Source organism: Stegostoma tigrinum, chromosome 10, assembly GCF_030684315.1.
Source record: "Stegostoma tigrinum isolate sSteTig4 chromosome 10, sSteTig4.hap1, whole genome shotgun sequence".
In the NCBI taxonomy this organism is placed as follows: Eukaryota; Metazoa; Chordata; class Chondrichthyes; order Orectolobiformes; family Stegostomatidae; genus Stegostoma; species Stegostoma tigrinum.
In genome coordinates, this window is record NC_081363.1 from 39,040,661 (window position 1) to 39,064,793 (window position 24,133).

General features: G+C 39.6%; 1 protein-coding gene across 2 annotated transcripts in view; it reads left to right on the forward strand.

Annotated features, from left to right (window-relative positions):
• The window catches only part of traf3 (TNF receptor-associated factor 3), an 81,421-nt gene that overhangs the window by 38,001 nt on the left and 19,287 nt on the right, over positions 1-24,133 (forward strand). Inside the window, exons 2-8 of one of the 2 annotated variants that reach the window (XM_048537050.2) lie at positions 13,755-14,027; positions 15,497-15,548; positions 15,651-15,755; positions 16,912-17,076; positions 19,872-19,949; positions 20,790-20,864; positions 21,220-21,312. In XM_048537050.2, the coding sequence (XP_048393007.2) occupies positions 13,774-14,027; positions 15,497-15,548; positions 15,651-15,755; positions 16,912-17,076; positions 19,872-19,949; positions 20,790-20,864; positions 21,220-21,312 (822 nt within the window). In that variant the 5' untranslated portion in view covers positions 13,755-13,773. The remainder of the gene's footprint in view (positions 1-13,754; positions 14,028-15,496; positions 15,549-15,650; positions 15,756-16,911; positions 17,077-19,871; positions 19,950-20,789; positions 20,865-21,219; positions 21,313-24,133) is intronic. The other variant, XM_048537052.2, reaches the window with a different exon arrangement.

Sequence of the window (24,133 nt, forward strand, 5' to 3'; positions counted from 1 at the left end):
AATTAAGAATCCCAATTATTTATTGCCTAAAAAGCTTCAAAAGGTCCAATGACAGATTTTGCACCATAGAAAAGACAAATGATGAATGTTGACATATACACATGATACTAATTGATTCCATACATACTTGTTAATGCTTAATGACACTTTAGGATGCTCCATATAAACAAGATAACCCCATCTGTCAAGGAACAAGAAAAGTGAGCAACAAAGAATCCCATCAATAAGCTACACTCTGATAGTCATGTAAGAAACTAAAGAAATACACAAAGATTTGCTAATGGTTATAGACTTGAGAGACTAAACGGCTTGTTCCTATTCCTAAATATTTAGAAGGCAGATCCTTAAGCCACAAAGGGCCATAATAGGAATATCATTGGTTTAGGTGAATGTGTTCCAGCATTAAGCAACTCAATATTTCGAAAGGTTAAAGGAAGAGCTCTGGCATTATTCAAGAGATGGTTAAATGTGAAGTAGAGGGCACAGTCTGTTCCAAAAGGATGAACAGGATGAATCAAATGCCTTTTTTGTCTGCACACAAAGACAAATATCAGTTTCATAAATATGTTCATGAACTTTAATACTTCATTGCCAAGTGGTTAAGATCATGGAGTAGCACAGTGCAGAAGCAGTCAATTAATAGAAGCTTTTGACTTGGGCATAGAAATAATTTTGTCTGCTCTATTTTCAAAATGCTATGATTTATGCAGAGAACTTATGATTTAGACAATTAGTACTTGCATAGCATCTTCGAGATACCAAAATGCCCCAAGATTCAAAGCTAGACTTAAAGCAGGATTAGAAAAGAAATTTGAGGAGGTGTCCAAAAGTTAATGAGTTTAACGTAAGATAGCTATTAGTGAAGTAAGGAAAGATTGAAAGAGGATGGCATTTTTTTTAGTTATTTAGTCCTGGGCTGAGGCGTCACTGGCTGCACAAGCATTTATTGCTCATCCCTAATTGCCCTAAAGAAGGTGTTGGTGAGCTACCTTGCTGAAATGGTGCAGTTTTTGGATTGAAGGGACACCCACATTTCTTGGTGGAGGGTGGGTGTGGGGTTACAATTTTTACCCAGCAATCATGAAATATTTGTGATATAATTCAACTTCAGTGTCAGCTCAACAATGTTGTTAGATAGGAGGTGAGATGGACCTTAGGATTAGGGTAAAAGTTCGGCACAACATTGTGGGCCAAAGGGCCAGTACTGTTCTATATTCTATGTTCTAATATTGTGTGAATATTGTCAGGACCTGTAAACTTTAAAATATCCAGTGTGTTCAGCCATTTCTTGATATCATGTGGAATCAATAGAATTGGTTGAAGCCAGGCATCTGGGGTACTTGGATCCTTGGGAGGAGACCAAAATGGATCAACCACTTGATAATTTTGTCTATAGACATATGAAAGAAACCCAGTGAAGCAGTTTTGTATTTGGAGAATGTCAGTAGCTCAAGGAGATAGAAGAGCAAGGAGTAAACATCCTTTCTACATCCACCTTGTCCACACCATTCAAGATCTTGTATACTTCAATCAAATCAGCACTGAACTTAAGTGTAAACAAGCCCAGCTTGTGCAATCATTCCTTATAGATAGCCCACTTATTCCAAGTATTAATCTAGTAAATCTCCACTGACCTGCTTGCAACACATTTATGTTCTTCTTTAAATGGGGAGACCAAGACTGTAACACAATATTCAAGCTCTGGTTTCACCATTGCCCTATATATCTGAAGCATAATATCTTTACTTTTGTAATATGCCATCAGCCTTCCTGACTGTGTGTGTTGTACCTGCATACTAATCTTCTGTCACTCATGAACTAGAACACATATGTCTCTCTGCACCTCAAAATTCTGAGGTGCATTCTCAATGTAAGCCTCATCCAAAATAATGATGTTATCGCTGGAGTCTTCATAATCAATTTGCCACTTGCACAATGAAAGGCTCAGGTTTATTAACTGTCTTGGCAATCATTCATTTGATGTTGTATGTGTATCTGCTCCCACAAGTGTATGAAGCTGAAGTCCCAATAGTGAAAGTACCTGAATTGATTGCAGGAATGGAAGAATGGCTTGATTTCATTCCCATGTGGGATTCCCCTAGACTGATATGTATCAATACTGCATTAGCCAAATACCTTTGAAATTAGAACAGGAGCCAGCTTGTCTGGAATATTTTTAAGCATTCAAACAGCACAAGTGGATGGATTGATTTTTTTAAAAATTTCTTTCTACCATTGGAAACATGCTGTATAAAACAGGTAACAGGAATTATAAACTAGAACTGTGTGTTTGTAATGTATGGTTCAGGGAGCAATCAAGAAAGCCAAGACGTTTGTTGGTTTCTCATCTCCAGTTCAAGAATTTGTGGCAACCAATTTTATGAAAGTTCAGTTCTATGCTAGGAATGTCTTAACAAACGAGTAGCTGTAATTAGCAAGCTCATGAGAAAATAAAGGCTCTGAGTGTTTTCTTAAATTTCTAAAATTGTGAAATAAAGTTTTAGAAAGGATGTTTCATGAAGTTTGGAAAGTTGATGGTTGCTTACGTTGGTTCTCTCCATTGTTGTGTTATGCTTTCTTTGGATTTTGTAATCTCAGGAATAGCAGCAGTGCTTTGTCTGGTCTCCTGTCATTCCTGAAAGCTTCTGTCTTGGATATTCGGGGAAAGTAATGCCACTTGGACAGTGTTGCTTTCTACATAAAGTGCATTTCCTATTGACATCATCCTGAGCACGTTAATTCATTAATATGTCAAGTGTATTGATAATCAAAATAGCGTTGGAGTCTCCAGGTCAGTGTCCCAGACATTGCTGTGAGTGAGGACTGTAGGACCTTCAAACAATGAAGATAGAAAATGAGGCTGTTTTACTGACAATCACACAAATGGCCAGCAAACTGCGTCCTTGTTTTCTATTTAGTGTGGGAAAGTGGAGTGTTCTAGTGTAGACATATTGGAATGCAAGCGGCTGGATTGTGGGGGTGAAGTAGCTGGAGAATTGAGTGGAGATTTGTCCTTGAATTTGACCTGACATTGGCAGCCCTACACTACACTGATGTGAATGAGGCAATGATCAGTTAGAGTATTAGCAAAAGTTCCAGTGTTTTGAGGTGGACGGAGGAGGGAGATAATTACAATGAAGGAGAAGTTACAGAAGACATTCTGGCACAGAGTGATGAAATCTTGTACACACCTGGGACAGTAAATACATCTTAGCAGCACACAGAACAATATCTCTACATGTTCATCCTCAAGAAGTACCTGTAGCAGCAGTTTTACAGAGTTAGTTTTTTTTATATAATCTTCAATGTTTGCATTTTGTTTTTAATGACCTCTTTGGAAACCTTCCCACTGTTGCCCATTTGGTCTTAATCCTGTTATAAAAGTTTCACAAAGGAATTTTGAAGACTGACTAATCGATAAATTGTTGTTTTTGCTTTAGTTGTTACGTTGAGTTCCAGACAATTAAATGAACTTTTATCAATTCACAAAGGAATTGTGGAATTACAGCCAGGTGAACAGTGAAAAGTGTCATGAAAATTTTCATGCTTTATAAAGCAAATAAAGCATTTGCAATTATACAACCAACAAAGACTTCACAAAACACTTGGTGGGCAGTTAAGTACTTTTGAAGTGTACTTATTGTAATGTAGGAAAGCGAAGCAATGCATCTGTGATGCTGGCTCTCAAAAGCAGCAATGTGATAAATTGAAACAACCTGTTTTATGATGTTGGTTACTGTTGTTTAACACTGCCCCAAAGTGCCAGGAACCCAGGTTCAATACCACCCTTGGGTGACTGTCTGTATGGAGGTTGCAGGTTCTCCCTGTGTTTGCATGGGTTTCCTCCAGGTGCTCCAGTCTCCTCCAACAGTCCGAAGATTAGGTGGTTAGTTAGATTGACCATTGCCCAAAGTGACCAGAGACGTGCAGGGTAGGTGGATTAGCCATGGGGATTGCAGAGATAGGATAGTGGCGTGAGTCCGGATGGGATGATCTTCAGTGTGGACATGATGGGGCCAAATGGCCTGTTTCTGTACTGTAGGAATTCTATGATTCTGTGAATTAATTGGTCAGGGTACCAGGGTGAACCACTATGTTCTTTGAGCAGTGTGACAGGATTTCTTGTACTTATCTACCTGAAGGAGAAGATGGTATTTCAGTTTAGCATCTTGTGTGGAAGACAGTTCTTCTGTCAGTGCAGCACTCTCGGTGCTGCATTCGGGTTTTGTGTTAGATCTCCCAGGCTTTTGTAATGTAGCTCGAACCATTCATAAATGTTATTTTAAAAAATTATCTTCAAACATTAATTCATTGTAGAATATGTTTAAAGCCAGAAGCTTTTATCCATAATTTACAGTTCTTTACTTGTCAGTTAAGTAGTTGCTGCACATTTGTAAAAATGAAAAAAAAATCTTTTGCATTTACTGGAAAGGTTACAAAATTAATGATGTGTCAATGTCTCCTGGGGCAGTAAGTTCTGATCTACCTCAGCCAATGCAGTAAGTGAACTCGGAGGGGCTTTCCCATTCCTTCCCTTTTTCTGCCTCCAACTGTACACAGCCATCATCTTCCTCCTAAAGGTTTTCACATGAATGCAGTCCACACCAATGCATTTGATAATAAGGAGATTATTATTTTATTCTATTTTTCTTTTCCTGTTTGCCCATTCTTCCCTGTAGTCACTGGGTGACTCATGCAGTCCAAATTCTTGCAAACTGTTTGATCCGGGTGAATCAAGACAATGGGTTTGGTGTGGTCTCCCAGCTGAGCCTGTTCCTTCCGTAAGTCAATATATCCCTGCACAGATATCGTAGGAATTGCAGACGCTGGAGATTCTGAGATAACAAGGTGTGGAGCTGGATGAACACAGCAGGCCAAGCAGCATCTTAGGAGTAGGAAAGAGATCCCCTGAGGTTTGGCTGGAGGGAGGAGCACAGATTGCAATAAGGATCACTGGATGTAGAAATTCTTTCTGACTTTCTTCCCCCTTCCTTTCCCACTCAGCTTCCTAATCCTGAGAGTAGAGAGGTCATTTTGAGTTTTCCACTCCTGTGTTTGCTGAGTTTGGCTAATATAATGCTGGATAACTTCCTTGTCCTTCATGACTCACTATTTCACCAGAAATACACCATCCATACTAATTATTGGGGAATCCCTATAGCTATAGGTTCAAACTTACTGCAGGGGAAGAAGGACCATGTTGTGAATACTCTGCACCAGAGGGGGCAGAAGTAGCAAAAGTGGGAGAAATGGGAGGAATTAAAGGTGATGAGAACTGATCCAAGATCACAGAGCTTCTGAGTTAGCATTTGAACAAGGCTGAGCATTATTGATTACCAAGTGTTAGACCTCATGTTAATCGGATTTCATTTCATTTGTTCGGAGAATGTGAGCACCACTGGTCAGGTCAGCATTTATTGCCCATCTCTCATTGACTCTCAAATGCCCTGTCGGCACCCTCATTGCTATGGGTCTGCAGTTACATGTGGGCCAGAACAGGTAAGGACAGCAAATTTTCTTCCCTAAAAGACTTGAGTGACCCAGCAGGGTTTTTATAACAATTGATTGCCGTTAGGCCAGATCTGTCTTTTAAATTTTGCTGAATTCAAATTTCATCATCTGTTATGGTAGGATTTGAACCCATGTTGCCAGAATATTGACTGGAGTTTGTGGATTGCTAGTCCATCACCGTGCACCCCCTCCCCACCCCCCCCCGCCTTTGAATTTCCTGTCTCCTTAGCAGGACTATGCCATTAACAGGAGTGATGTTTGAAAAAGGGTGCAAAGTTAGTGAGCATAAAATCCTATAGGACTAGGAAAATTTAAACGTGAGTGAAAGCCTACTCAGTTGTTTGGAGTGTGGTCCTCGGGGTATATACATCCGAGCCATGACTAAATTACAACAACACCAATAAACCAAGAAAAGCTGGAGATGTAAATAAATGTTATTAATACCAGAGCGCTGAGTAATGGGGAAGTAGGAAACTTACACATTATTGAATGCATTCTACTACTCCTTACTTTGTAACCTTGATTTAAGATCAAGTTAACTCCAAGTATGATGTGTACAAGTAGCAGAAAAAAAGTAGAGCATGCGCTATTGTAATCCATGATAAATTTGTTTTGCAGTTGTATGGTTTATTTTGGGATACGGGACTTTCCTCTTGCAACTTTTACTGAGTCCTGGTATTTAACTGTGGAAATCCAGAAAGGCATTCTGCCAGCGAGGCTGAGTGTTCAGTAGATTTTGAACATGATACAAGTTCCTTGTTAAGTCAGCTCACATTCAATTGAGAGACTAAGGAAACTGAGAGCTAAAGAAGTATCTGTCTGGTAGGGAAATCTACATATAAATGGAACGTATGGCTGCACTGAAATTACAGGCTGTGGAAAGTGATAATCTTTGTCAAGTTATTCTAGTGATTTTTTTTCCGTAAAGCAAATGATTTGAGTGTTTGCTAACTTGTAGGTGCTCAGATATCATGTACTATTTTAAAGTTAGAATCTATTAGCATTGGAGGGTTTTCTGTAAAAGTTCACTGGAGTTAGATAGGTAATGAAAGGAACAAACAGCCTATCCGTGCACCTCCAGGACCTGAAATTGAATCAGTGGAAATCCAAGTTTTAAGGAAAACGTGCTTTGCACTTCACCCGTAAGGAACAAGCAGTATGAGCTGCTCAGACTTCGAACATTGTGTTCAGCTCTTGATACCTTATTTAACGAAGGATGTTAAAGCCCTTTAGAGAAAGGAAAAATTAAGACAGGCTGGGCTTATTCGTCTTGGAGCAGAGAAGGGTAAGAGGCGACCTATTTGGAGAAAATTATGAACAATTTTGACAAAGAAGAACATTCTGTTTCCACTTGTAGAAATGTCAGTAACTAGGGCTCACGATTTCAAGATTGTCAACTAGGGGTGAGATGAGGAGAAACTCATTACCCAGAGAATTGTTTGGATTTGAAATGCACAGCCTGAGAGAATGATGGAAGTGGAATCTGTGATAACGTTTGAAAATATATCTGGATATGTATTCGAAAGTGATGAATTTAGAGGGTTGTGGAGATAGGCCTGGAGAGTGTGACAAGCTGGGAAGCTCCTTCTGAAGCTGGTACAGACACATTGTGACTCAGGCTATCTTGCGTACTGTTAAATTCTATGATTTTTCTATAGTGTTGAAATGAAGCTATTGTTGAATCTGTATCACTGCTTTTAAATGTTATAAAATCACATTTGAACACATATCTCTACCACATTTACCAGGCAGTATCCATTTGTTAAAGTGTAATTGGAACCCTACTGCTCGTGTCTAATCTCCACTGCTGAAAGTTCCCATCCCTGTTTGTTTGCCGACAAACAGAGTAACACGGAGGGCTGGATGTTAAGCTTCCCAACCGAAGGATCAGCACGGAAAATCCAATGTATTTAATCCCATCCACCCTGACCAATCTGTATTTACCCTGCCCTGCCACCTTCCCTGTTATTTGTCAGGCAGACTGTCCAACCTTGGGCCTGATTGAGGCCCATGAGTGACCATTTGATGGCTTTGTAAAGGCCACCTCCCATTCCTACTAGTATTTTACCTACTCAGAGCAAGATCTAAGCTATGTGGGAGGCTGGTGTTAGGCCAGGAGGTGAGGGATCATCTTACTCAGGTCCCGTTTATAGACACACCCGCCATCATGTTGCTGCTCCCTTTAGTCCTCCTCCTGGCCTCCTGAACCCGATCCCACCTGCCAATCTTTGCTCTGAGACTCTCAGCTCCTCATTGTGGTGGAACTGCAGAACTGCCAACCATCCAACCGATTAATCATTCTTTAAGGCTGTATTTCCTCCATCAATGGGTAGAAAAGCCTCATCTTTGAAGTGATTTGTGAGATGCAGCCACCAGCATTAACAGCAGGGTTAAACAGCACCTCCCCTGCCAACCTCCCGACCTTTAATTGGGGTGTGAGAGAACTGCGGTGCTTGGTAAAATCCATGCCTGCCTCCAAACAAAGTGGACAGATTTCAGTGAAATTTGATGCACAGGTCAGGTATCATGCAAAAAAAAGGATTGATGTTTTTAGCCAAGATGTGAGTTTGTATCTAGACATAGTTTTTAAAAGATCCATTAACGTTGTGAGATAGTGAATTGACATTTTTTTAAAAAAAGTTGCATTGTTTTATTTGCAAAATTGTTTCTTGTTTTTTGTATTTTGTGAACGGCCTTGGCTAATGTGTTGAAATTTGACATGTCAAAATGAGTGTTGCTGAACAAAGACATTTGTCGAAGGAGGAGAAGAATGTAAAGGAAAAGATCATTTAAACTGTGTGAAAGGAGAGTGCTGGTTGTTTGGCAAGTGGACTCTGATTAGTAGAGGTCAGAGATAATGGGAACTGCAGATGCTGGAGAATCCAAGATAACAAAGTGTGAAGCTGGATGAACACAGCAGGCCAAGCAGCATCTCGGGAGCACAAAAGCTGACGTTTCGGGCCTAGACCCTTCTTCAGCCTCTGATAAAGGGTCTAGGCCTGAAACGTCAGCTTTTATGCTCCTGAGATGCTGCTTGGCCTGCTGTGTTCATCCAGCTTCACACTTTGTTCTATGTTCTACTAATCAGAGATAACACAGAACATAGAACATAGAACATTACAGCACAGTACAGGCCCTTTGGCCCTCGATGTTATGCCGACCTGTCATACCGATCTGAAGCCCTTCTAACCTACACTATATTCCATGTACGTCCATGTGCTTATCCAATGATGACTTAAATGTAGCTAAAGTTGGCGAATCTACCACCGTTGCAGGCAAAGCGTTCCATTCCCTTACTACTCTCTGAGTAAAGAAACTACCTCTGACATCTGTCCTATATCTTTCACCCCTCAATTTAAAGCTATGCCCCCTCGTGCTCACCGTCACCATCCTAGGAAAAAGGCTCTCCCTATCCACGCTTTGATTATTTTATGTGTCTCAATTAAGTCACCTCTCAACCTTCTTCTCTCTAATGAAAACAGCCTCAAGTCCCTCAGCCTTTCCTCATAAGACCTTCCCTCCATACCAGGCAACGTCCCAGTAAATCTCCTCTGCACCCTTTCCAAAGCTGCCACATCCTCCTTATAATGCGGTGACCAGAACTGTACGCAATACTCCAAGTGCGGCCGCACCAGAGTTTTGTACAGCTTCACCATAACCTCTTGGTTCTGGAACTCAATCCCTCTATTAATAAAAGCTAAAACACTATGCCTTTGTAACAGCCCTGTCAACCTGGGTGGCAACTTTCAAGGATCTGTGTACATGGACACCGAGATCTCTTTGCTCATCTACACTACTAAGAATCTTACCATTAGCCCAGTACTTTGCCTTCCGGTTACTCCTACCAAAGTGCATCACCTCGCACTTGTCTGCATTAAACTCCATTTGCTACCTCTCAGCCCAGCTCTGCAGCTTATCTATGTCTCTCTGCAACCTACAGCATCCTTCGTCACTATCCACAACTCCACCGACTTTAGTGTCGACTGCAAATTTACTAACCCATCCTTCTATGCCCTTATCCGGGTCATTTATAAAAATGACAAACAGCAGTGGACCCAACACTGACCCTTGCGGTACACCACTAGTAACTGCTCTCCACGATGAACATTTCCCATCAACTACCACCCTCTGTCTTCTTTCAGCAAGCCAATTTGCAATCCAAACTGCTATATCTCCCACAATTCCATTCCTCTGCATTTTGTACAATAGCCTATTGTGGGGAACCTTATCGAACGCCTTGCTGAAATCCATATACACCACATCAACCGGTTTACTCTCATCTACCTGTTTGGTCACCTTCTCAAAGAACTCAATAAGGTTTGTGAGGCACGACCTACCCTTCACAAAACTGTGCTGACTATCCTTAATCAATTTATTCTTTTCTAGATGATTATAAATCCTACCCATTATAACCTTTTCCAACACTTTACCAACAACTGAGGTAAGGCTCACTGGTCTGTAATTACCAGGGTAGTCTCTACTCCCCTTCTTGAACAGGGGAATCACATTTGCTATCCTCCAGTCGTCTGGCACCATTCCTGTAGACAATGACGAGTTAAAGATCAATGCCAAAGGCTCGGCAATCTCCTCCCTGGCTTCCCAGAGGATCCTAGGATAAATCCCATCCGGCCCAGGGGACTTATCTATCTTCACCCTCTGTAGGATTTCTAATACCTCTTCCTTGTGAACCTCAATCCCACCTAGTCTAGTAGCCTGTATCTCAGTATTCTCCTAGACAACATTGTTGTTTTCTAGAGTGAATACTGTTGAAAAATATTCATTTAGCGGTACATTAGTAAGTGGTCTCCAGGATGAACATTTCCCATCAACTACCACCCTCTGTCTTCTTTCAGCAAGCCAATTTCCGATCCAAACTGCTATATCTCCCACAATTCCATTCCTCCGCATTTTGTACAATAGCCTACTGTGGTAGAGGTATTGCCATGGTGAATGCATTGGTTAGATGATGAGTGACCATTAATTGTCAAACGCTGGCACACTTTTACAAAAATATAATCCTTTATCCAACTTTGACTGTAAATTTCGAAATAAAAAAGCCCTTAGAATTGTTCATTTTTGACTCAGGCACCCCAACTCATTAAATAATCTATAAACAAGGGCATATTTCCTATTTATTATAAAATAATTTGTGGTGTAGCTCAGTATTATTCTCAGATACGCAGCGAAGTACAAGATCCTCAATGGTACGTTAGCTCTTATTTTATACTTTTCAAATATAATAATAATCACTGGACAGGCTAACAGGGTTGGTTGATATGTCCCATGTGTCTGATGGGTTGTATTCTTGTATTTTATAGTCCCAGAGAATTGAATGATGTGACATCCTTAATCAAAAAAGGAGAGAAATGAAAAACGGGTAACACTAGGCCAGTTATCATAGCATTTGTATTTCAGAGAATGTTAGGGTTTATTATAATGGAGGTAATGGTAGAGCATTTCAAAATACATAATCGAATGATTCATTCTAGTTTCATGAATGGAAAATCATGCCTGACAAATTTATTAGAATTCTTTGAGGAATTAATAGGCAGGATGGATAAAGGGGAACCAATGGATGTAATATATTTGGATACCCAACAGCAGGGAGAAGTCGCCTTATGTGTGGTACCTTAAAAAGATCAGATTCTAATGTGCTGGTGATAGTATACTGTATTATATTGGCTAACTAATAGAACAAAATGAGTTGCGATAAGAATTGAACTTGCAGGATGGCAACTTTTAACTAGTGGAATGCCATAAGGATCAGTGCTGGGGCTACTGTTATTTATGTATTAATGACGGTGCAGGGAAGTCAATGTGCAATAGCCAAGTTTGTGGACAGCTCAAAAACAAGCAGGAGTGCTAGGTGTGACAATAAAGCAGAATATGGACAAGTTAAGTGAGTGGGCAAAAACTTAGTAGTTGGAATATAATGTGGATGATGTGAGCTTATGCAATTTGGCAGGAAGAATAGAGGAGCTGAACATTATTTAACTGGACTGCAGAGAGTTACAGATCAGTGTAATTTGAGGTCCTCATGCATTACTCTCAAAAAAGCAAGCATCCAAGTTCAACGAGTAAGAAGGAAGACAAATAGACAGTTGGCCTTGTTTCCAAAAGGAGTGGAGTTTAAAAATAGGATAATCTTGCTCAGACTATACAAGGCATTTGTTAGATCACAGCTGTGAACAGTTTTGTTGCCAGTTTCTATTGTCTTAGGAGGAGGGGTTGAGTAGTTTGGGCTTGTACTCAGTGTTTAGGGGAATGAGAGGAGATCCTTATTGAAACATGTATAAAGTTCTGAGGGGGTTTAATGGAAATGATGCAGAGAGTTGCTTTTCCCTTGTGGGGAAAATCTAGGATCAGAGGGCTAATCTCAATGTTAGGAGTCACTCGGTAAAGACAGAGATGAGGAGGAATTTTTCTCCGAGGGTAGTGAATCTCTGAAATTGTTCTTGGCAGAGGTTTGTTAAGTATGATCAAGGCTAGGAGTGACAGATTTTTAATCAGCAAGGGAATCGAGAGTTATGGTGGTATGGCAGAAAAGTGGAGTTGAGGGCTATCAAACTAGCCACGATCTCATTGAATAGTGAGCAGACCTGATGGGCTGTATGGCCTACCTCAGCTCCCATGTTTTGCTATATTTTTGTTGCTACATTGCTGATGAGCAACTTTATTTTTCTCAGAGACGGTACTCGCAGGGGCAGAAAGCCTAGCAATGTGTTCCCAGAAGGCCATGTTTCCGGCATCACGTTTGATTAAGTCAGTGTCTTTAACATTTTACCTACAATAAAATTTTTATCTTTGGTACGGAGTTTAGAAGAATGAGGCATATTGATTGAAATATATCAAATCCTGAGCAGCTTTGCCAGGAGAGATGTGGACAGGGTGTCACCTTTTGTGGAAAACCTTGAATAGGAGCCACCTATTTCAAAATAAGGGGTCACCAATTTATAACAGTTATGAAGATAATGTTATTCTTACAGAAGGTCATAGGTCATCTAAGTTCTGACTTATGGAGCTGAGTGGCCCACCCCTGCTCCTTGTTTGTATGCTGATAAAATAGCCATAACATAGAATTGTTGCAATAAGGTGCTTTAACACTGTTTAATTGACTTGAGCTTGCTTCTATATAAAATATAAAGTTTGCATTGATTTTAGTTTGGAGAAGAAAGAATTGATTCGGGCAATTGTATGTAAATTGTGCATTTTTGCTTTTGTTTGTAAACACTTTGTCAGAGTAAGACTGTGCATCCAGTGACCATTTGTGTCAAATTTATAGAGTCCTAGAGTTATACAGCACGGAAACAGATTCTTCAATCCAACATGCTGACCAGGTATCCTAAACTAACCTAGTCCCATTTGCAAGCATTTGGCGCATATCCCTGTAAACCCTTCCAATTCGTATACCCATCCAGATACCTTTTTAAATATTTTAATTGTATCTGCCACCACCACCTTCTCTGGCAGCTCATTCTGTACACGCACCACCCTCTGCATGAGAAAGTTGTCCCCCACGTCGTTTTGTTAGGTCTTTTCACTCTCACTTTGAACCTAGTTTTGGACTCCCCTACCCTGGGAAGAAGAGCTTAGCTATTAGCCCTATACATACCCATCAAGATTCTACAAACCTCTGTAAGGTCACCCCTCAGCCTCAATTCTCCAGGAGAAAAAAATCCCAGTCTATTAAGCATCTCCCAATAGGATTTGTTCATTAATGGTTTATGTTCTTTGAGTCTGTGCATCAGTACTGGAATGAGGTTTAATAAAGTTTTCTATTGCCATATCTGTTAAATTCACTAATTGAAGCTGAGAAATTGATCTTTCACTTTAATGTTTACATTTTGATCACTGCTATGAAACCATGCTATTTTGAGGAACGTGCAGTCATTCTTCAAAACAATATTGCATAAACTGTGCGACCAACTAGAAAGGAATCCCTAAATTAGTAAGACTGCTTTTTCCTTTGTTCCATATCCCTGGAGAAAATTCTAACCTAATCTTTATTGTTCTTCTCCTCTCCCTGGTATTTTGTATTAACCAGACAGGAACAGAGAAGCTTCCCTGGCTTGAGTCAATTAATCGGAATGATATAAACCCAAGCTCAATCTTTTTAGTTTCCTGGTGACTTTTTAAATACTTGAGATAAGGGTGACCCAAAATGTGGAACTCAGTAAAGCGTAGGATTAGTTGATGCAATGCTCTAGGAGAGCTGCCTGTACTAAAAGCATATTTTGTTACAGATCTGGACGGCCATTGGCCATGGCAACTGCAAGAAACATAGAGTCATCAGCCCCACAACTCTCCCTGATGCAGCAGGCCAATGTGGCTAATGTTCTGAATAGCAGGCTGTCATCTCTAAACATTGAACCAGAAGATGGGGGCTTCAAGGAGAAATTTGTGCTGAAACTGGAAAATAAATATAAATGTGAATATTGTCATCTTGCACTCTGCAATCCCAAACAGACTGAGTGTGGCCACAGATTCTGTGAAAGTTGTGTAAGGAAAATCATTGGGTAAGGAATTCTTTATTAGAATTTCTGATGTATAATTTTGATTAAAACGAATGACCCCCCCCCCTCATGTATTGCAATCATAGTTAGATGTGTTGACTAACTTGACATATTTCAACTTGAACTTATCTGAATAAAAAATTTACAAACATTTTGCAAACTAGTATCTATGCGATGGTGAAAGTGAAATACCAAGTTGAACAAGGAAAGATGTCAATTATTAAGTTCTTGTTAATTGACTGACTGATTCTTGGGAATGAATAATAACAGTGTGATAGCAATCCAATTTCATGAGGAATAATTATTCCATGATTTCTTTTGGAGTCAATTGGGACTAATAGTGGAACATCACAACTTTGAGTGTGAGAAAATATCATTCAGACCAAAGGCTTATCTTCTGTTATTGAAAATATTGTACTTAGTATTTTTTCTAGGGATTTATTGGGGATTGATTTACAGTTTACATCCATGGTCATAGTTTTAGCAGATTTAAAACAGAGAGGAGGAGAAATTACTTCTCTCAAAGGACTGTGAGTGTATGGAATTCACTCCCTCAGTGTGGTAGATGTTGGGACATTGAGCAAATATTAAGAAGGAGACAGACAGATGTTTAATTAGTAATAGGTGGAAGGGTAATGAAGAGCATGCAGGAAAGTGGAGTTGGGGCCAATGTGAGATCAGTCATGATGGTATTGCTTGGTGGAGTATGTTTGAGGGGCTGATTTGTCTACTCCTGCTCCTAGTTCCTATGTTCTTATGAGGGGTAATTTACTTGTCAAGTTTTCAAAGAAATAACAATTGAAAATGAGAGATTCTGATCTAGACCTTCAAGAGATAGATCAAATCTAGAACATAGATGTATTAGCATTAAAATAAATATATAGATATGGTGATAGGAAACCCCTACAGTGTTTTTTGATGCACTAATAGAATCTAGAGAGGAATGTTTCTGGTAATTTTACTTGAATAGTGCTACAGAACTAAAAGAAAAATGTGCCCTTTTGTATGTCTGAGTTATGTAACCAAAACATAAACTCTGTCTCTCTCTCTCTCTCTCTCACACACACACACACGCACACAGATGCAAACACACACACACACGCACGCACACAAATGCAAACTCTCTCTCTCACGCACACGCACAGATGCAAACACTCGCGCACACACACGCACACAGATGCAAACATACTGTCTCTCTCTCACATACACGCACACAGATGTGAATACATACAGAGATGCAAACACACACTGTCTCTCACACAGACGCAAACAAACACACACACACGCACACACATGCAATCTCTCTCTCTCTCTCTCTCTCTCTCTCTCACACACACACACACGCAATCACACAGACGCAATCACACACACACACACACAGACGCAATTTCATGCATGCACAGTATTTCTATGCCATTTAGGATTTAAATTACAGTGGCTATTTATGTTTATTTGATGTTTTATATTTCTAGGAGTCCAAAACCAGTTTGTCCAGTGGATAATGTGCCTTTATTTGAGAATACGGTAGGCAATCAAGAGAATTGTATAATAGTTCTTAAATTCAATTTTGCTATTTAATCTAGACTAATTTTGGGACATGGCATGTCATTTATTGTATTTTCAAAGATTTTCAAGGATATCTGCTGTAAAAAAGAAGTTCTTGCACTTCACATCTTCTGTAGGAATGAGTTAAATGGCTGCAAGAAACAGCTACCCCTTGGAAATCTTGAGGTAAATGATATGATTCAGCATCTAACAACTTGAAAATTCTTCATTTTGATTTATTTTTATATAATGATTGGACTGACATATTATTAATTATTAATTTGGTTTGTAGAGTTCTAAAGCCTCTTTGTTAATTCCTAAACTATTAACGTGTTGCATGTAATTATAATATGTGCAAAAATCAAAATGTCTAGATGTAGTGACCACTGACGAGATTGTGTCATGAGGGTTAAAGTTTGAGAATTTAATTAAACAGTTTAAGAAGGTATTCAATGCATCACTAATGCGATAATTGTGTGGTCCTTGGCTTATTGTTTTTTTTATATGCATGTATTATAATCAAAGTGGATGTCACTGGCAAGACCAGCATTTAACATCCATCCCTAAATACTCTTGAGAAAGTGGTGTTGAGGTGTCATCTTGAATTTTTGTTATTCATTTTTGGGATGTGGGCATCGCTGGTTGGGCCAGGATCTATTGCCCATCCCTTCTTGCCTTTGAGAGGGTGGTGGTTAGCTTTCTTTTTGAAATGCTGCAGTCCATGTGCTATAGGCTGGGAATGCAATTAGGGAAGGAGGTCCCAGATTTTGACCCAACAGCTGTGAAGAACAGATGGTATATTTCCAAGTCAGCATGGTGAGAAGCTTGGAGGGGATCTTGCAGGTGGTGGTGATCCTATATATCTGCTGCCCTTTTCCTTCTAAATGGTCATGGGTTTGGAACGTGTTATCTAAGAAGCCTTGAAAAATTTCTGCAGTGCATCTTTGCATATTATGCAAAGCTGCATTTAACTGAGTAACTCACTAGGCTAGCTCAGAGGAAAATTAAGAGCCACTGGTATTGCTACGTGTGTGGAGTCACACAGAGGCTAGACTGAATAAGGATGGCAGATTTCCTTCGTTAAAGGACACAAATGAACCAGTGGGTTTTGTTCAACATCCATGTTTTCATAGGCACAGTTCCTGATGGTCATCTTTTGTCCCGTTTGATTTTAATTAACTGAATTTGAATTCCCCTGCTGCTATACTGGGCTTTGCAGTCAGAGTCTCCAGATCAGTAATATAACCAATATTCTACTATATCCCCCAAAATCAAAATTATGTTTCCATATTGGAGGAAATAACGTCAATGCCAACATTTTTTTTATTTTTTCTCTTTAAAGGGTCACTTACTTGAATGTCCTCACCAGGAAGTCTGCTGTGCACGCAGGGGATGCACAGAAATGATGCAAAGGAAAGATTTAGCTGACCATTTAAGTTCAAGCTGTAAATATCGAGAACAAACCTGTAAATACTGCAGGAATGAGATTGCTATTGTTGATTTAAAAGTAAGAACACCATTGAAATAAATTTATGTTTGTTTGTTATTTCATCTCTCATCAGCAATGCTCTTTATGTTTATGAGATCTAACGTTCCAAATATATTGAAGAACAACTAGGGTCCTGCTGAAAGTTTTGGAGTAAATTATTGTTATCAATTAATAAATGTCTTTCCACATTCATATGCCACCATCTTGGTTGATTCCGTGAATGCTAAATTGAAAAGCAAAACCAAAAAAGTAATTATGTCTTGATTATTACCTGAGCCATGAGCTACTTGGCACAGGGTCAACAAGGTTAAAGGGGTAAAGCATGACTGAATGATTGGTGTGGGAGAAACAGGTTCGAATCCATGGAGTGTTGGATCCAGTACTGAGGAAGGAGGGAGCTCTTCCGATGAAATGGATTCCACTTGAATCTTGCTGGGACCAGAGGCCTAGCGAATCACATAACTGGGCTTGTGGGTAGGACTTTAAACTAATTAGTTTGGGAGGGGGTAAGCGGTGGATGGTTAGTTTTATGGAAAAAGTTAAAGGGAGGGAGGGCTCAGCAGAGGTTATTAAAGTTTCCAGAACAAGGAATGGGACAGAGAGTATGGAAAGAGTCAGGAATCTATCTTCAGTCACAGCAGATCAGGGACACTTATGAAACAGGGTTTTGGGTGGTGGGGGGAGCAGAGCGAGTTGTACGTAAATGCACACAGTACACGAAACAAGATTAAACAGGGTTGTAGTGCAGATTGAAATTGGCACATACAATGTTAAGGTATCACACAGATGTGGCTGCAAGGGGATCAGGGTGGAAATTAAATATCCAAGGATATGTCTCCTGTTGAAAGGACAGAGGGTTGGTGTTATCTTGTTAGTAATAAATGAAATTAAATTGATAGTAAGAAGTGACATGGAATCGAAAGGCACAGAATCTGTCTGGGTCCAGTTAAAGAGTCGCAAAGGTGAAAAAATGTACAGGCCTCCTAGCAGTGGTTAGGATGTGGAGAAGAAAGCAAATCAGGAGATAGTGCCTTTTTCTGTTAGAATAGTTGTGGGGGACTTCAATATGCAGGTGGAATCCATTGGTTGACAAGGGAAATCAGGGACAGAATGAAAGCAAAAGTAAAGGAGGACATTGTGGTCCTGTTATTGCTGCTCCATCATCTTCCCTGCTAGGCTCCCCTTCCAATCAACTCTGCCCAGCTCCTCCATCGTGAGCAGGTACTTGATTAGTAAGGGGGTGAAGGGTTACAGGGAGAACCCAGCAGAATGGAGTTAAGAAATATATCCGACATGTTTGAAATGTGGAGCAGACATGATAGGTCAAATGGCCTGATTCTGTTCATATATCTATGGCCTTATGGTGATCTCAGTTGTTCCTTATGTCTTTTAAATGCCGGTTAAATAAACAAGTCTTCTACGCTGAAAGAATAAGTATTTCTGTCATTGGTCATTAGCGCGGTCACTCCTTGACCTAGTGAAGAGTCTTCAGGCGTTTAATAATAAAGATGCTAAACAAGTATAAATATTTATTCTCCGAAAATGAGAAGTGCCCAGTATCCTTCAGGAAAGGGAAACTAAATCAGAGCATTGTTTTTACACCCTCCCTTGCAACTCTAAGTGAAAATTTAGAAACTATATGAGATGTTGTATCAAAAAAACAGTAACCACCTCAACTGCTGAGAGTTATTTTTTAGTTTAGTTCAGTATTGACGGCGACTGAGATTTGCAAAAGGCTTGAGTAATTTTGTAAGAATGCTTCTGATTTCAGGCATAAGCTGTGGTTATTTCTGTCTTGCATAACAATACTTGACATTTTATTCCCTATCTGGCTGTAGTTCTATGTAACCAGCGATGGTAGGGGAGGTGTTAACCAGAATAGTGAGAATTTGATCTCAAATTAGTAACGCTGGTGTAAACCTATGACCAAGGTGATGCTATTGGCTTTCTTTTTCTAAGCATTTGAAAGTGAATAATGACCTTCGGGGATGGTTTTTTTAAATTTGCTTTTTGTTGATTTTGTACAAAATAAATCACTTTGGAATCAAAACCAGGTTCTAATTCTTCTTTAATGGTGACTGTCTCTGCCTCTTCCAAAACACATTTCTGCCCTTTCCTGCCTAACCTGAGGTAGAAGCACTGACCACTTTCAGAGCCACACTAGATCTGCAATTTATACAGGAATGCAGACAGTTGCTTCCATATAAAACCTTACATAAACCTGTATCCTGCTGTACAAAACAGAATTTTTTAATACCTTTTTCAGTCAATCACATACTGTTTTAAGTGCATAGCATGTTAATCAGATCTGTCAGCATAAAGAAACTGCCAGAGCTGCAATGTATCTTGAGTGAGATCATTTGGTCAAGTCCTGGGAAACTAATGCCTGTGGCACCAATTCTCAGCCAAAACCAACTTGTTCAGAAGTGAGAAGAATTTTTTTTTGGGTGGGTTAGAGAGGTGGTTGGGGTTGGGTGGGGGGAGGGGTGGTGGGGGGGGAGTGAGACCGATTTAAACATAAGCTGCTGAAAGTGAAATGCAGCTAAATTAAAACATTGATTCAATGCAAATGATTGACATTGAACATTTCTGATCAAATGTCTTCAATTAGTCATTGCCCTGGGCAGTTCAACATATAATCTTGTAACTAATTAAAATCAACTGCATTTAAAACTGTACGAAGATTTCATGACTGGAAGTAAACAGATTGGTCTTTAACCTTAAACCTATGTATACTCATGTACAGTACAATGTAGTGTCTTTTGAAGGGAGTAGTATTTGGGGAAATTGAAGGTTTCTCTTCCTTTTTGTAGAAACATGAAGAGTTTGACTGTCCGTCATTCCCAGTGCCATGCCCCAATAAGTGCAATACTCGTATTCTGAGGGGAGAGGTAAGTGGATGTCTTTTAAATTCCTTGCAACACAGCATTAAGCTTTAGCAGCTGGATATTTCAAGTAGATAGTGCAAGGAGAAAATCACAAAATTCAGGGTGTCCTTTTGAATGAAAGTGTCGAGCCAACATTCCTATTGATGGAAAAGGAGAGGAGGAAGCAATTTGTAACTGAAAATAGCCACTTCAACAGTGGATTTCTGTTGTGATCCCTGGATTTTATTTTTAGGATTTACTGAGTGTGCATCCTAATCTGGACTGTAAGATTACAACAGTCTCTTATTCCCTTCCTAAATTGAAGCTGAATTATTGAGATAGTGATTTGTCATTGCTTTCATGTGCTCAGCCATAATGCTGTCTAATCTTTATTGCTAAAAGCCACGGTAGGCAATGCACTGTCTCAACTGTGCTTGAATGAGAGCTAAATGCTGTTTGATTACGCACAACATACAGTAGAAATGCTGGAAATCTCAAATAAAGAAAAGTACTGAAAGCACTCAGCAGATCTCGTGGAATCACAGAAGGAAAACTGCATTAATGTTTCAGGTTGATGCACCTTCATGAGAATTTGAAAGCAAACTTTCTAATATTAACACCAAAATTTAGAACATCTTAACAAAGAAAAGCATTCTTAAACTTATTCAGTAGTTGTGCATTGCTACTTCTAATGCTTTGACAAGTTTCCACAGTAAAGTGCGTTTCTTTGTTATTGTCTTCTTCTGATGGGTGTTATGAATCGCCTTCCATTTTCATTGAGACTATTCCTCTATAAACGTGTTTGATTTGAGCTGCTTACCATTGCAACACTTTTATCAATAATACTCTGCTTTCTATTTGCAGTTAAACAGTCATCAGTTGCAGTGTCTCAACGTGATTATGGCTTGCCCTTTCTCTAAGTATGGATGCAACTTCCAAGTTAGTACAAAGTCTTATTGATTTTGCTGATATAAAATCCTTACTGTAAACAGAGGGGAAAATGTCAAGAAAATAGTATTTAAATTCAACGGTGGATCTTCTTTTGAATGAAAACAATTCTTGTGGTTTTGAAGTTGCAATAAAAAGAAAAAAGTTCAGTTTTTTTGCTGCACTATCGATGTTATATTTACTATGCAACATGAAAAACTGAAGCCATACTTTCATGAATTCACGTAATATATTTAGTAAGAAGCTGGTTCAATTCGCTGACATTGTTTGGTTGAACATTTTGGAAATAAAGACTCACAGCACTTTCCGTACGTGTTCTGTTGAACTTTATTGTTTACTGTTTTAGGGAACCAACCTGGAACTTAAAAAGCATGAAGCTGAAACTATGGCTCAACATTTGAACTCTGTGTTGATGAAGAATGGAGATCTTGAAAATACGGTAATCAGAGCAATGAATGCTGTGAATTTGCTTGATTCATTGAAATGTTTACTTTTTGGGATTAATTATTTTTAAAGGAGCATGCTTGTTCTGTTGAGAAACTGGAAAGTGTGTGCGCTTGATCGCTTTTGGTTGGATGTCGAATGTAACAGGAGTCACAAGACTTCAGCCAGCTTTTTTTTGTTGGTGGGGTGGGTGTTGCGATATGTCAGGCAAGGACAGAGGAAGAGATCAACAAGATTGCTTTCATTTTAACCAGCCAAGATAAATGACTGGTACACGTTTTGAGAGACTGGTACAGGTTTTGAGAGCCTGGTATGTGTCTTTATTCTTGTGAATCCAGAATTGCTACCTGTATCAAAAATGCATGACATCAATGGTTTCAAGTCATATGTAGCAGCAGGAAAAAGTAGACCATCATTAGCCCTGATGCTTCTCGTGGTGCACCCACTGATCCCATGATGTAACAAATTGTGATCACAAACAACAGTTATACTGTTGTTCAAATGGTATATTTTAAAAATCAATTCAAAATATAACTACAAATTAATCGAAATTTGTCTGGTGCTGTACAAGCATGTAACAGCAAGTTACGTTTTATGGACTAAATATGAGGTCACCAGGAATCAGAGACCAACACATTCAATTAATTGTGAAGGTTTTAATTCCATCCCAGTAATTAGCAAATTGAATGCGAGTTTTACATCTTGCTGTGGAAGCAAGTTAATTCAAGTTAATTACACTTATAATGGATCTCAAAACAAGAACATTTTTCTGGCATGGCTAACAGAAGTAAAATTCCATTCTGAGTGATAGGACAGTAAGCATGCAGCTATTGCAGGCAGTCAAGAAGGACAGTCATATGTTGGTCTTCATAGCAAGAGAATTCAAGTACAGGAGCGGAAATATCTTGCTACAATTATACAGGGCCTTGGTGAGGCCATACCTGAAGTATTGTGTGAAGTTTTGGTCTCCTTTTCTGAGGAAGGATATGTATGCTATTGAGGAAGTGTAGCGAAGGTTTACCAGACTGAATCTTGGTGTATAGGATTGATCTATATAGAAAGAAGGGATGGGTTAGGACTGTTTACTGGAGTTTAAAAGAATGAAGGGGGATTTCATGGAAACCTATGAAATTGGTAACATAACATGATTAGACAGAATAAACACAGGAAGGATGTTCCTGATGACCAGGGAGTCCAGAACTAGGCGTCACTGTCTAAGGACATGGGAGGCCATTTAGGACTGAGTTAAGGCAATTTTTTTTCATGTGGAGAATGGTGACCCTGTGAGAGAAAGAAGTTGAGGCCAAACCATTGAATGTTTTCAAGGAAGAATTAGATATTGTTCTTGGGGCTAAAGGGATCAGAGGGTATGGGGAGAACTGGGAACAAGGTGCTGAGTTGGATGATCAGCCATGATTGTGTTGAGGGGTGGAGCAGTCTCTAAGGGCTGAATGGCTTACTCTTGCTTATTTATTTTTACAGTTCTATGGCATTAGCTTTTCAAAATATTTCTGGACCAAATAATCACTTTATCCAATTGGGTGAGGAAACTGATGAAGGGTCTAGGCCCGAAACATCAGCTTTTGTGCTCCTGAGATGCTGCTTGGCCTGCTGTGTTCATCCAGCTTCACACTTTTTGTTATCTTAAATTAAATATGTCACCTTTTTTAAATTCGCACTTGAATTTTTGGTTTGCATGAAGCAGAAAGTCTAAAGGAATGATCCAGATTTGTAGACTCTCAGTTACGTTTTGACTCTGTAGCGCATATAGCTAGATCAATATGAATGATTAAGCGTGCCCAGATGTCAAGTATGTTTTGCAATGGGCTCCCATCAGTCAGACTGCAGCCTCCCACTGCCACACCATCCTCGGCTGATATCGGCCCTGCTGCCCACCCTGTGCACGTCTGTGCCCGCCCACGCCAGAATAATCAACCCTGTGCAGGTGTTTGATTGATGGATAGTGCTGGTGACTAATGGAAAGCCAAAAGCTCCCATTAAGCAAGCACTGCTCTCCCATCCTGTTCGTGATCTTCTGCCCCCCACACCCACTTGTCAATGGTACAGGAAATAAGTGGGAGGTGGTAGTAGGAAATGAAAGCTGACTTAACCACTGAAATGATTAACTAATGATGCACAGTATCAATTTTTCAAATAGAAAGTAACTATTTGTCAGTACCATATGTGTGGAGAATATTGCTCAAGCCTAGACCACCCCCTCCTCCTGTGTATAGACCCCCTGGTTTTGCACCTAGTGCACCCCCTCCCTTAGGCCATGAGTAAGCAAGAATGCTGTCCTTGGTAAAATTACTTGTTTCAATGTTTAGGCCATGTTTGCAATAGTTTTTTAAAAAAATCAAAACTCCTGCTGTGGGCTATTGATGTAATGGAGTTCCCTATTGCAGATAAACTGTTGTCTCATTCCAACTCTCATTGTGGTTTTATTGTTGTCTATCCTGCATAAATATGTCTATGACATGAATTCCATTTATAACACAGCTAGATCAGGCTGTGCAGTATTTTATGGCTTACTAAGGTAAAAAAAATCTATCTTGTTATCATATCACAGACCCCAAGTTTGATCGATGGTGTTTGTTGATTTCTTCCAGGATGTTGGTGGACCCTTAGCTCTGTAATCTCATGGTGACCTCTAATTCTGGCCCCTTGTACAATCCCCAGTTTTGATTGCAGCGTAGTTTTCTTTTCCATAATCCCTACAGTGTGAAAACAGGCCATTCAGCCCAACAAGTCCCCGCCAACTCTCCAAAGAGCATCCCACTCTATCCCAGTAGCCCTGCATTTCCCATGGTTAATCC